This window comes from Phocoena sinus, chromosome 2, assembly GCF_008692025.1.
Source record: "Phocoena sinus isolate mPhoSin1 chromosome 2, mPhoSin1.pri, whole genome shotgun sequence".
NCBI classification, from domain to species: domain Eukaryota; kingdom Metazoa; phylum Chordata; class Mammalia; order Artiodactyla; family Phocoenidae; genus Phocoena; species Phocoena sinus.
In genome coordinates, this window is record NC_045764.1 from 42,607,817 (window position 1) to 42,620,769 (window position 12,953).

Below are 12,953 nucleotides of genomic sequence, written 5' to 3' on the forward strand. Positions count from 1 at the left end.
TGAATTATGGTTTTCTCAGGGCATATGCCCAGGAGTGGGATTGCTGGGTCGTATGGTAGTTCTATTTTTAGTTTTTTAAGGAACGTCCATACTGTTCTCCATAGTAGCTGCATCAATTTACATTCCCACCAACAGTGCAAGAGGGTTCCCTTTTCTCCACACCCTCTCCAGCAGTTATTGTTTGTAGAGTTTTTGATGATGGCCATTCTCACTGGTGTGAGGTGATACCTCATTGTAGTTTTCATTTGCATTTCTCTAATGATTAGTGATGTTGAGCAGCTTTTCATATGTTTGTTGGCAATCTGTATATCTTCTTTGTAGAAATGTCTATTTAGGTCTTCTGACCATTTTTGGATTGGGTTGTTTGTTTTCTTGATATTGAGCTATATGAGTTACTTGTATATTTTGAAGATTAATCCTTTGTCAGTTGCTTCATTTGCAAGTATTTTCTACCATTCTGAGGGTTGTCTTAAGTTTCACTAGGTACTATTTGTTTATTCTTGCTTTTATTTCCATTTCTCCAGGAGGTGGGTCAAAAAGGATCTTGCTGTGATTTATGTCATAGAGTATTCTGCCTATGTTTTTCTCTAAGAGTTTGGTAGTGTCTGGCCTTACATTTAGGTCTTTAATCCATTTTGAGTTTATTTTTGTGTATTGTGTTAGGAAGTGTTCTAATTTCATTCTTTTACATGTAGCTGTCCAGTTTTCCCAGCACCACTTATTGAAGAAGGCTGTCTTTTCTCCACTGTATATTCTTGCCTCCTTTATCAAAGATAAGGTGACCATATATGTGTGGGTTTATCTCTGGTCTTTCTATCCTGTTCCATTGATCTATATTTCTGTTTTTGTATCAGTACCATACTGTCTTGTAGCTTTGTACTATAGTCTGAAATCTGGGAGCCTGATTCCTCCAGCTGCATTTATCTTTCTCAAGATTGCTTTGGCTATTCAGGGTCTTTTGTGTTTCCATACAAATTGTGAAATTCTTTGTTCTAGTTCTGTGAAAAATGCTGTTGGTAGTTTGATAGGGATTGCATTAAATCTATATATTGCTTTGGATAGTATAGTCATTTTCACAATGTTGGTTCTTCCAATCCAAGATCATGGTATATCTCTCCATCTGTTGGTATCATCTTTAATTTCTTTCATCAGTGTCTTATAGTTTCCTGCATAGATGTCTTTTGTCTCCTCAGGTAGGTTTATTCCTAGGTATTTTATTCTTTTTGTTGCAATGGTAAATGGGAGTGATTCCTTAATTTCTCTTTCAGATATTTCATCATTAGTGTATAGGAATGCAAGAGATTTCTGTGCATTAATTTTGTATCCTGCTACTTTACCAAATTCACTGATTAGCTCTAGTAGTTTTCTGGGAGCATCTTTAGAATTCTCTGTGTATAGTATCATGTCATCTGCAAACAGGACAGTTTTACTTCTTCTCTTCTGATTTGGATTCCTTTTATTTCTTTTTCGTCTCTGATTGCTGTGGCTACAACTTCCAAAACTATGTTGAATAATAGTGGTGAAAGTGGGCAAACTTGTTTTGTTCCTGATCTTAGTGGAAATGGTTTCAGTTTTTCACCATTGAGAACGATGTTGGCTGTGGGTTTGTAATATATGGCCTTTATTATGTTGAGGTAAGTTGCCTCTATGCCCACTTTCTGGAGAGTTTTTCTCATAAATGTGTGTTGAATTTTTTCAAAAGCTTTTTCTGCATCTACTAAGATGATCATATGGTTTTTATCCTTCAATTTTGTTAATATGGTGTATCACGTTGATTGTTTTATGTATATTGAAGAATCCTTGCATTCCTGGGGTAAACACCACTTGATCATGGTGTATGATCCTTTTAATGTGCTGGTGTATTCTGTTTGCTGGTATTTTGTTGAGGATTTTTGCATCTATGTTCATCAATTATATTGGCCTGTAGTATTCTTTTTTTGTGACATCTTTGTCTGGTTTTGGTTTTAGGGTGATGGTGGCCTCGTAGAATGACTGTTCTTCCTTCTGCTATATTTTGGAAGAGTTTGAGAATGATAGGTGTTAGCTCTTGTCTAAATGTTTGATAGAATTTGCATGTGAAGCCATGTGGTCCTGGACTTTTGTTTGTTGGAAGATTTTTATTCACAGTTTCAATTTCAGTGTTTGTGATTTTTCTGTTCCTATTTTCTATTTCTTCCTGTTTCAGTCTCAGAAGGTTGTGCTTTTCTAAGAATTTGTCCATTTCTTCCAGGTTGTCCATTTTATTGGCATATAGTTGCTTGTAATAATCTCTAATGATCCTTTGTATTTCTGCAGTGTCAGTTGTTACTTCTTTTTCATTTCTAATTCTGTTGAGTCTTCTCCCTTTTTTCCTTGATGGTTCTGGCTAATGGTTTATCAATTTTGTTTAACTTCTCAAAACCAGCTTTTAGTTTTATTGATCTTTTCTATCATTTCCTTCATTTATTTCTGATCTGATCTTTATGATTTCTTTCCTTCTGCTAACTTTGGGGGTTTTTTGGTCTTTCTCTAATTGCTTTAGGTGTAAGGTTAGGTTGTGTATTTGAGATTTTTCTTGTTTCTTGAGGTAGGATTGTATTGCTATAAACTTCCCTCTTAGAACTGCTTTTGCTGCATCCCATAGGTTTGGGGTCATCGTGTTTTCATTGTCATTTGTTTCTAGGTAATTTTTGCTTTCCTCTTTGATTTTTCAGTGATCTATTTGTTGTTTAGTAGCATATTGTTTAGCTTCCATGTGTTTGTACTTTTTACAGTTTTTTTCCTGTAATTGATATCTAGACTGATAGTGTTGTGGTCAGAAAGTATACTTGATATGATTTCAGTTTTCTTCCATTTACTAAGGCTTGATTTGTGATCCAAGGTATGATCTATCCTGGAGAATGTTCCATGAGCACTCGAGAAGAAAGTGTATTCTGTTGTTTTTGGATGGAATGTCCTATAAATATCAATTAAGTCCATCTTGTTTAATGTATCATTTAAAGCTTGTGTTTTCCTACTTATTTTCATTTCGGTTGATCTGTCCACTGGTGAAAGTGGAGTGTTAAAGTCTCCTACTATAATTGTGCTACTGTTGATTTCCCCTTTTATGGCTGTTAGCATTGGCCTTATGTATTGAAGTGCTCCTATATGCGGTGCATAAATATTTACAATTGTTTTGTCTTTTTCTTGATCCCTTGATCATTATGTAGTGTCCTTCTTTGTCTCTTGTAATAGTCTTTACTTTAAAGTCTATTTTGTCTGATATGAGAATTGCTACTCCAGCTTTCTTTTGATTTCCATTTTCATGGATTATCATTTTCCATCCCCTCACTTTCAGTCTGTATGTGTCCCTAGGTCTGAAATGGGTCTCTTGTAGACAGCATATATATGGGTCTTGTTTTTGTATCCATTCAGCCAGTCTATGTCTTTTGGTTGGAGCATTTAATCCATTTACATTTAAGGTAATTATCAATATGTATGTTCCTATTACCATTTTCTTAATTGTGTTGAGTTTGTTACTGTAGGTCTTTTCCTTGTCTTGTGTTTCCTGCCTAGAGAAGTTCCTTCAGCATTTGTTGTAAAGCTGGTTTGGTGGTGCTAAATTCTCTTAGCTTTTGCTTGTCTGTAAAGGTTTTAATTTCTCCATCAAATCTGAATGAGATCCTTGATGGATTATCTTGATTGTAGGTTTTTCCCTTTCATCACTTTAAATATGTTCTGCCACTTCCTTTTGGCTTGCAGAGTTTCTGCTGAAAGATCAGCTGTTAACCTTATAGGGATTCCCTTGGGTGTTATTTACTGCTTTTAATATATTTTTTTGTATTTAATTTTGATAGTCTGATTAATATGTGTCTTGGCATTTTTCTCCTTGGATTTATCCTGTATGGGACTTTCTGCACTTCCTGGACTTGATTGACTATTTCCTTTCCCATATTAGGGAAGTCTTCAACTATAATCTCTTCAAATATTTTCTCAGTCCCTTTCTTTTCCTCTTCTTCTTCTGGGACCCCTATAATTCGAATGTTGGTGCATTTCATGTTGTCCCAGAGGCCTCTGAGACTGTCCTCAATTCTTTTCATTCCTTTTCTTTATTCTGCTCTGTGGTAGTTATTTCCACTATTTTTATCTTCCAGGTCATTTATCTGTTCTTCTGCCTCAGTTATTCTGCTATTGATTCCTTCTAGAGAATTTTTAATTTCATTTACTGTGATTTTCATCTTTGTTTGTTTGCTCTTAAGTGTTTGTAAGTCCTTGTTGAATGCTTCCTGTATTTTCTCCAGTCTATTTCCAAGATTTTGGATCATCTTTACTCTCATTATTCTGAATTCCTTTTCAGGTAGACTGCCTATTTCCTCTTCATTTGTTTGGTCTGGTGGGTTTTTACCTTGTTCCTTCCTCTGCTGTGTGTTTCTCTGTCTTCTCATTTTGCTTAACTTTCTGTGTTTGGGATCTCCTTTTCACAGGCTGCAGGTTTGTAGTTCCCATTGTTTTTGGTGTCTGCCCCCAGCGTGTAAGGTTGGTTCAGTGGCTTGTGTACGCTTCCTGCTGGACGGGACTGGTGACTATGTTCTGGTGGATGAGGCTGGATCTTGTCTTTCTGGTGGGCAGGACCACATATGGTGGTGTGTTTTGTGGCGTCTGTGAACTTAGTATGATTTTAGGCAGCTTCTCTGCTAATGGGTGGGGTTGTGTTCCTGTGTTGCTAGTTGTTTGGTGTGGGTGTCCAGCACTGGAGTTTGCTGGTCATTGAGTGGAGCTGGGTCTTAGCATTGAGACAGAGATCTCCGGGAGAGTGCTCGGTGATGATGTTACATGGGGGCAAGAGGTCTCTGGTCACCCAGTGTCCTGAACTTGGCTCTCCCACATAAGAGGCTCAGGCCTGACACCTGGCCAGAGCACCAAGACCCTGTCAGCCACATGGACAGGTATGTGGGGGAGTTTCTAGCCTTTTGGAAAGTCATTGGTCTTCTGCCAGCATTCAGTAGGTGTTCTGTAGGAGTTGTTCCACATGTAGATGTATTCTTGATGTATTTGTGGGGCAGAAGGTGATCTCCATGTCTTACTCCTCCACCATCTTGAAGGTCCTCTATCTCTGATCCTTTGTAACAAGAATTCCACAGGGAGGCAACTTCCAGATGAAGTCTCAGCCTCATGCTAGTTTTCATACAATGGCCAGATGCCTGAGTTGCTCTGGGCATCCTGTAGATACAGGAAAATGTCCCAACGAGAAAGATGGCTGCCTTTGTCTCAGCTTCACTTTTTAACAGCAAGGAAGCTTTTCTCAGAAGCCCCCAGCAGACTCCCCCACCAGATTAGCCAGATGTGTGTCACATGCTTAGGGCTAAACTAGCCACTGGTGAAGGGGATGTGATTTCCCAGTGATTTTAGACTAATCAGGATTTGCCTCTCAGCTGATGATACCATCAGCTTTCCTGAGCATTGATACCCAAACAAAGTCAATTTCCTGTTCCCAAGGAAGAAGCAGGGAATGAGTGCTGACATCAGTGTCCTTGTGAATATTAAATGGAGAAAACAGTGAAACTTTGCAATAATGTGCCTGGCAATAAAAAAAATAAATATAACATAATTGGTTTTTAGCTGGCTCCTCTCTTGAACAGTAGACTTTCACCCCAGTCATTTCATTCACTTCCAGATAACATGACCCTTCTTTCTATGCAAGTTTTGGGGCCCACTTACAGCATTAAGAGGCTGTTTTACTGTACATATAAAGTGCTTGCAATTGTTTCTGACACATCCTAAGTGCTCAATAAATTGCTATTATTAGCTAGGACCTTTCACTGAGATTTTAAACTTCCATCTATGAAATTACTTTGTTCACTACTGCCCATGCCCAAAGGCACACTCCCTCAACCCAGGGAATTAAATTGGCTTTAGTGACCTCTTGGATTATGGGAGGAACATGGGGAGACCTACTTTTTCCAATATCTTACCAAATATCTTCCAATAGCTATTGATGGAGACCCAAACAGGTCCAGGTAGAGAGGAAGTTGGACCCTGCTCCCTCCACCTGTTCCATCTAAACTAGGAGAGAATATTTCAGAAGCTAAAAATGGTAAACCCAAGATCCAATTCACTGATATTTTTAAGATATATTTTACTTATATTTGCTTATGTCTAATTTAATTTTGTCGAATACGTGATGCATTTCAAATCTTGGAACCACAGAGAAATCTGGACTCCCTTCCTTCCCCCTCTACTTATTCCCTTCTGCCTTCTCTGTGTAATTATATTTTATTTTCCTATTTATCATTCCAGTGTTTCTTTTTGAAAATTTAAGCAAATACACGTATATTTACAAGTTTCTTCATCGTTTTCTTATGCAAAGGAACTGCAAAAAGCAGCTTTGCAACTGCTTTTTGCATTCAAAAATACATTCTGGCAATCTATCATACCAGTAAGTCGAGATTTTTTTTCCCATTCTTCTTTACAGCAGCATTAGAATGTGTGCATAGCTCTCCACAGTACACAACAGCATGTCATTCAACACAGGGCCTTGTTGCTAGACTGTTGGGAAGTTTTCAGACTTACATTATTGCAGACAATGCCACAATGAGTAACTGTAGGCTACTTTGTATTGGACAAGTTAATCAGTGGAATAGATTCCTAGAAAGGGGATTTTGGAGTCAAAAGGACGTAAATCCATCAGTAATTATTTTAGACATTGACTAATTCTCCTCTGCATGGTATTGTAAAATGTTGTCCTTTTTCCAGCAATGTATGAGAGCACCTGCTTACCTATAGCCTCACCAGCAGAGTTTTGGCAAACTTCAAAGTTTTCACAGTCTGGTAGGCGAAAATGGTAACAGAGTGGTTTTAATTTGCACTTTTCTTATGAGTGGGATTGAGCATCAGTTTTATATGTTTAATGGCCATTTCTTGGAGTTGATGATTTTGAGTTTTTTTCAGGTATAAAATCATGTCATCTGCAAATAGAGACAGTTTTACCTCTTTTTTTTTTTTCTAGGAACTTTCTTTATATTTCTACTCAACTTTTATGTATTTTTTTCTTATTAGTCATCCATTTTATACACATCAGTGTATACATGTCAAACCCAATCTTCCAGTTCATCACAACCCCCCACAACCCCTGCCGCTTCCCCCCTTGGTGTCCATACGTTTTTTCTCTACTTCTGTGTCTCAATTTCTGCTCTGCAATGAGGTTCATCTGTACCATTTTCTAGGTTCCACATATATGCATTAATAAACAATATTCGTTTTTCTTTTTCTGACTTATTTCACTCTGTATGACTGTCTCTAGATGCATCTAGGTCTACAAATGACCCAATTTCGTTACTTTTTATGGCTGAGTAGTATTCCATTGTAGATATGTGCAACATCTTTTTTATCCAGTCATCTGTTGATGGGCATTTAGGTTGTTTCCATGACCTGGCTACTGTAAATAGTGCTGCAATGAACATTGGGGTACATGTGTCTTTTTGAATTATGGTTTTCTCTGTGTATATGCCCGGTAGTGGGGTTGCTGGGTCATATGGTAATTCTATTTTTAGTTCTTTAAGGAACCTCCATACTCTTCTTCATAGTGGCTATATCAATTTACATTCCCAGTAACAGTGCAAGAGGGTTCCCTTTTCTTCACACCCTCTCCAGCATTTGTTGTTTGTAGATTTTCTGATGATGCCCATTCTAACTGGTGTGAGGTGATACCTCATTGTAGTTTTGACTTGCATTTCTCTAATAATTAGTGATGTTGAGCAGCTTTTTGTGCTTCTTGGCCATCTGTATGTCTTCTTTGGAGAAATGTCTATTTAGGTCTTCTTCCCATTTTTGTATTGGGTTGTTTGTTTTTTTAATATTGAGCCGCATGAGCTGTTTATATATTTTGGAGATCAATTAGTCCGATGATTCATTTGCAAATATTTTCTCCTGTTCTGAGGGTTGTCTTTTCGTCTTGTTTATGGTTTCCTTTGCTGTGCAAAAGCTTTTAAGTTTCATTAGGTCCCATTTGTTTATTTTTGTTTTTATTTCCATTACTCTAGGAGGTGGATCAAAAAAGATCTTGCTATGATTTATGTCAAAGAGTGTTCCTCCTATGTTTTCCTCTAAGAGTTTTATAGTGTCTGGTCTTACATTTAGGTCTCTAATCCATTTTGAGTTTATTTTTGTGTATGATGTTAGGGAGTGTTCTAATTTCATTATTTTACATGTAGCTGTCCAGTTTTCCCAGCACCACTTATTGAAGAGACTGTCTTTTCTCCATTGTATATCCTTGCCTCCTTTGTCATAGATTAGTTGACCATAGGTGTGTGGGTTTATCTCTGGGCTTTCTATCTTGTTCCATTGATCTATGTTTCTGTTTTTGTGCCGGTACCATATTGTCTTGATTACTGTAGCTTTGTAGTATAGTCTGAAGTCAGGGAGTCTGATTCCTCCAGCTCTGTTTTTTTCCCTCAAGACTGCTTTGGCTATTTGGGGTCTTTTGTGTCTCCATACAAATTTTAAGATTTTTTGTTCCAGTTCCATAAAAAATGCCATTGGTAATTTGATAGGGATTGCATTGAATCTGTAGATTGCTTTGGGCAGTATAGTCATTTTCACAATATTGATTCTTCCCATCCAAGAACATGGTATATCTCTCCATCTGTTGGCATCATCTTTAACTTCTTTCATCCGTGTCTTATAGTTTCCTGCATAGAGGTCTTTTGTCTCCTCCGGTAGATTTATTCCTAGGTATTTTATTCTTTTTGTTGCACTGGTAAATGGGAGTGATTCCTTAATTTCTCTTACAGATTTTTCATCATTAGTGTACAGGAATGCAAGAGATTTCTGTGTATTAATTTTGTATCCTGCAACTTTACCAAATTCACTGATTAGCTCTCGTAGTTTTCTGGTGGTGTCTTTAGGATTTTCTATGTGTAGTATCATGTGATCTGCAAACAGTGACAGTTTTACTTCTTCTTTTCCAATTTGTATTCTTTTATTTCTTTTTCTTCTCTGATTGCTGTGGCTAGGACTTCCAAACGTATGTTGAATAATAGTGGTGCAAGTGGACATCCTTGTCTTGTTCCTGATCTTAGAGGAAATGCTTTCAGTTTTTCACCATTGAGAATGATGTTTGCTGTGGACTTGTCGTATATGACCTTTATCATGTTGAGGTAGGCTCCCTCTGTGCCCACTTTCTGGAGAGTTTTTATCATAAATGGGTGTTGAATTTTGTCAAAAGCTTTTTCTGCATCTATTGAGATGATCATATGGTTTTTATTCTTCAGTTTGTTAATATGGTATATCACATTGTTTGATTTACGTATATTGAAGAATCCTTGCATCCCTGGGATAAATCCCACTTGATCATGGTGTATGATCCTTTAAATGTGTTTTTGGATTCTGTTTGCTAGTATTTTGTTGAGGGTTTTTGTATCTATATTCATCAGTGATATTGGTCTGTAATTTTCTTTTTTTGTAGTATATTTGTCTGGTTTTGGTATCAGGGTGATGGTGGGCATATAGAATGAGTTTGATGGTGGACATATAGAATGAGTTTTGGAGTGTTCCTTCATCCGCAATTTTTTGGAAGAGTTTGAGAAGGATGGGTGTCAGCTGTTGTCTAAATGTTTGATAGAATTTGCCTGTGAAGCCGTCTGGTCCCTGACTTTTGTTCGTTGGAAAATTTTTAATCACAGTTTCAATTTCATTACTTGTGATTGGTTTGTTCATATTTTCTATTTCCTCCTGGTTCAGTCTTGGAAGGTTATACCTTTCTAAGAATTTGTCCATTTCTTCCGGGTTTTCCATTTTATTGGCACAGAGTTGCTTATAGTAGTCTCATAGGATGCTTTGTATTTCTGTGGTGTCTGTTTTAACTTCTCCTTTTTCATTTCTAATTTTATTGATTTGAGTCCTCTCCCTCTTTTTCTTGATGAGTCTGGCTAATGGTTTATCAATTTTGTGTATCTTCTCAAAGAATCAGCTTTTAGTTTTATTGATCTTTGCTATTGTTTTTGTTTCTATTTCATTTATTTCTGCTCTGATCTTTATGATTTCTTTGCTTCTGCTAACTTTGGGTTTTGTTTGTTCTTCTTTCTCTAGTTCCTTTAGGTATAAGGTTAGATTGTTTATTTGAGATTTTTCTTGTTTCTTGAGGTAGGATGTATAGCTATAAACTTCCCGCTTCATCTTGTCTATCTTCCTTCCCTGAAGTTTTCAAATATAATCTCTTCAAATATTTTCTCGGGTCCTTTCTCTCTCTCTTCTCCTTCTGGGACCCCTATAATGTGAATGTTGTTGTATTTAATGTTGTCCCAGAGGTCTCTTAGGCTGTCTTCATTTCTTTTCATTCTTTTCTCTTTATTCTCTTCCACAGCAGTGAATTCCACCATTCTGTCTTCCAGGTCACTTATCCGTTCTTATGCCTCAGTTATTCTGCTATTGATTCCCTCTAGCGTATTTTTCATTTCAGTTATTATATTGTTCATCTTTGTTTGTTTGTTCATTAATTCTTCTAAGTCTTTGTTAAACATTTCTTGCATCTTCTCAGTCTTTGCCTCCATTCTTTTTCTGAGGTCCTGGATCATCTTTACTATCATTATTGTGAATTCTTTTTCTGGAAGATTGCCTATCTCCATTTCATGTCGTTGTTTTTCTGGGGTTTTATCTTGTTCCTTCATCTGGTACATAGCCCTCTGCCTTTTCATCTTGTATATCTTCCTGTGAATGCGGTTTTCGTTCCACAGGCTGTAGGATTGTAGTTCTTCTTGCCTCTGCTGTCTGCCCTCCAGATAGTTTTACCTCTTGCTTTGCAACTTTATATTCCTATGTTCTTTCTCATGAGTAGCTGAGTTAGCTAAGACCTGCAACATAGTGTTAAACAGTAGTGCTGATAATGCATATCCTGGTCTTGTTTCTTATGTTAGTGGTAATGACTGCAGTGTTTCCTCATTAAGAAAGATCCTGACTTTTGAGCTGAGATATATATTTTTTTACATGCTAAGGAAGCATCCATGAATTCCTAATCTATTGTTTTTATTGGGAATGAATGTCATTTTTTATCAAATACGTTTTTGGCACTTATGGATGTAGTCATGATTTTTTTCCCTTAGATCTATTAATATGATGAGTTATATTATTAGATATTTCTAATGAACCATACTGATACATTTAAAATGGGCTTGATTTACATCAAGTCCTGAATGCAGTCTCTGATGGTGTTGCTGTTCAAATATTCTGTCTTCTGTATTACAGTTACTATGGACTGACAGTTTGGTTCCCTGATATGATCCGGTATTTTCAAGATGAAGCATACAAGTCCAAAATGAAGGTGTTTCACGATGAGCACGTGTATGGTGTCACAATCAACTTCACAATGGAAAATCAGATTCACCAACGTGGGAAACTTGTGAATGACAAGTAAGTGGGAGACCATGGGCTTTCCTCAGATCAAGGGGACTGTGTGTGGGGACTGTCTTGGGGAGAGAGCCATTGGGAAGATAAGAATTCAGTATGGCGAGGATTGAGCTCCAAGGCTGGTGGAGCATCACAGCTTACCATGGCTGCCAGAGACTCGACAGTGCCCCTGGTGGCTCTGTCTGTACTGTGCCGTCCCCTGTCATCCTGCCTAAGGTTGATTCATCCAAGGAGGGTCAACCAAATGATCTCTCCTGAGACCTCGCATCTTTAACGGTGATGCGCAGAGAGACCCTCAGTGATGCCTGCCTGGAGAGAGGTCCCAGAGCTCTCACCAGTGAGGTCCTGCACCAACTCACAGCCTGGCTGTTGAGCTTTTTCTTTGATTCTGGATGCTTCTTCAGAAGCAAATCCAGAGGCCAATATAACACTATCTTATGTTATTCTTTCGCCTAACATTACCTCCAAGCGTCGATTGGCATGGCCCATTGTCATCAAGAATGTTGTTGTGCTTTGGGGCAAAAATGAGTGGAGTGTTAGAAAAGTCCCGCCCACATCCTCCTCAATCTGTTTGACTCCTCCTCTTCCTACTCCTGGGACCCTGAGGTGGATAGTCCAGCCTGTTGGGCTTTCAGAACACCGCTTTGAGGTTGCCCTCTGAAGGCCCCAAATGGGTCAGGGCAGGACAGAGTTTCCTCCAGGCCACATGCTCCACTAAACTGAGCATTTTCACCTCTGCTGTTTCCCTCCTTGAATTATCCTTAGCAAGTTCACTGGGTCAGGCGAGGGCATGATACACCAGAAACACCACAGCCCAGTGTCAGTGGTATAAACTGCCCCCAGGTTAATGTGTCTGTGCAAGAATTATCACCATGAATTTTCTCCTCCGACTCGGTTCTACTTCCCCAGCCTGCACCCACCTGTGTGTCTAAGTGGCCTTGCCCGTGACTGTGAGAAAGAAGTGTATGTCTGGGTGAAGTCCAAGGAAGTTGGCTTGGGCAGTCTAGTCCATATGTTCTTAGCGGCCAGACCTTAGCAAATGTTCACTGTTATTTAGGATGAGAAAGGAAGTGTGACCAAAAAAAGGGGAATGTTATTTCTACAAATATAAGGCCTTTGGGACAGGAAAGTTAGGACCGACTATCCGTGGACCTGGAATTCAGATTTTCAGATGATTTTTTAAAATGCCGAGGCTCAGTCACAAACATCTCCACTTTCACGTGCCCATGTATGCACATGCTCTCTTTGGGGACACTTCAGTTCCTGGAATCTGCTGAGAGTGGCCACTCCAGGGATGGCAGCTCGAAGGCTAGTGGTTGGTGGATGGCAACTCTCCCCAGTATTTCTCACCATCAGGGCTCTTCAGTATAAGCCCAGAGATCTTGCGTTGGCATTGCCAAGGAAGAAATGTTGCCCTTCTTTATTAGAACGCTTTGGAAATGTTGAAAACTAAGGGACATTATGGATGGCTAGATGTCACCCATGATATGTTGTTATTCCCTGCAGAGACGAATTCACTAAAAGAGACCTTATCTATGAAGTTTCCAATGTTCAGTGATACTCTATTGTGGTGTTAGTAATAATAACGATGGTAA

General features: G+C 38.3%; 1 protein-coding gene across 3 annotated transcripts in view; it reads left to right on the top strand.

The window, feature by feature from the left end:
- Positions 1-12,953, top strand: part of SV2B (synaptic vesicle glycoprotein 2B) — an 82,236-nt gene that overhangs the window by 51,658 nt on the left and 17,625 nt on the right. For all 3 annotated transcript variants that reach the window (XM_032623500.1, XM_032623501.1, XM_032623502.1), the window contains one exon: positions 11,197-11,361. In XM_032623500.1, the coding sequence (XP_032479391.1) occupies positions 11,197-11,361 (165 nt within the window). The remainder of the gene's footprint in view (positions 1-11,196; positions 11,362-12,953) is intronic.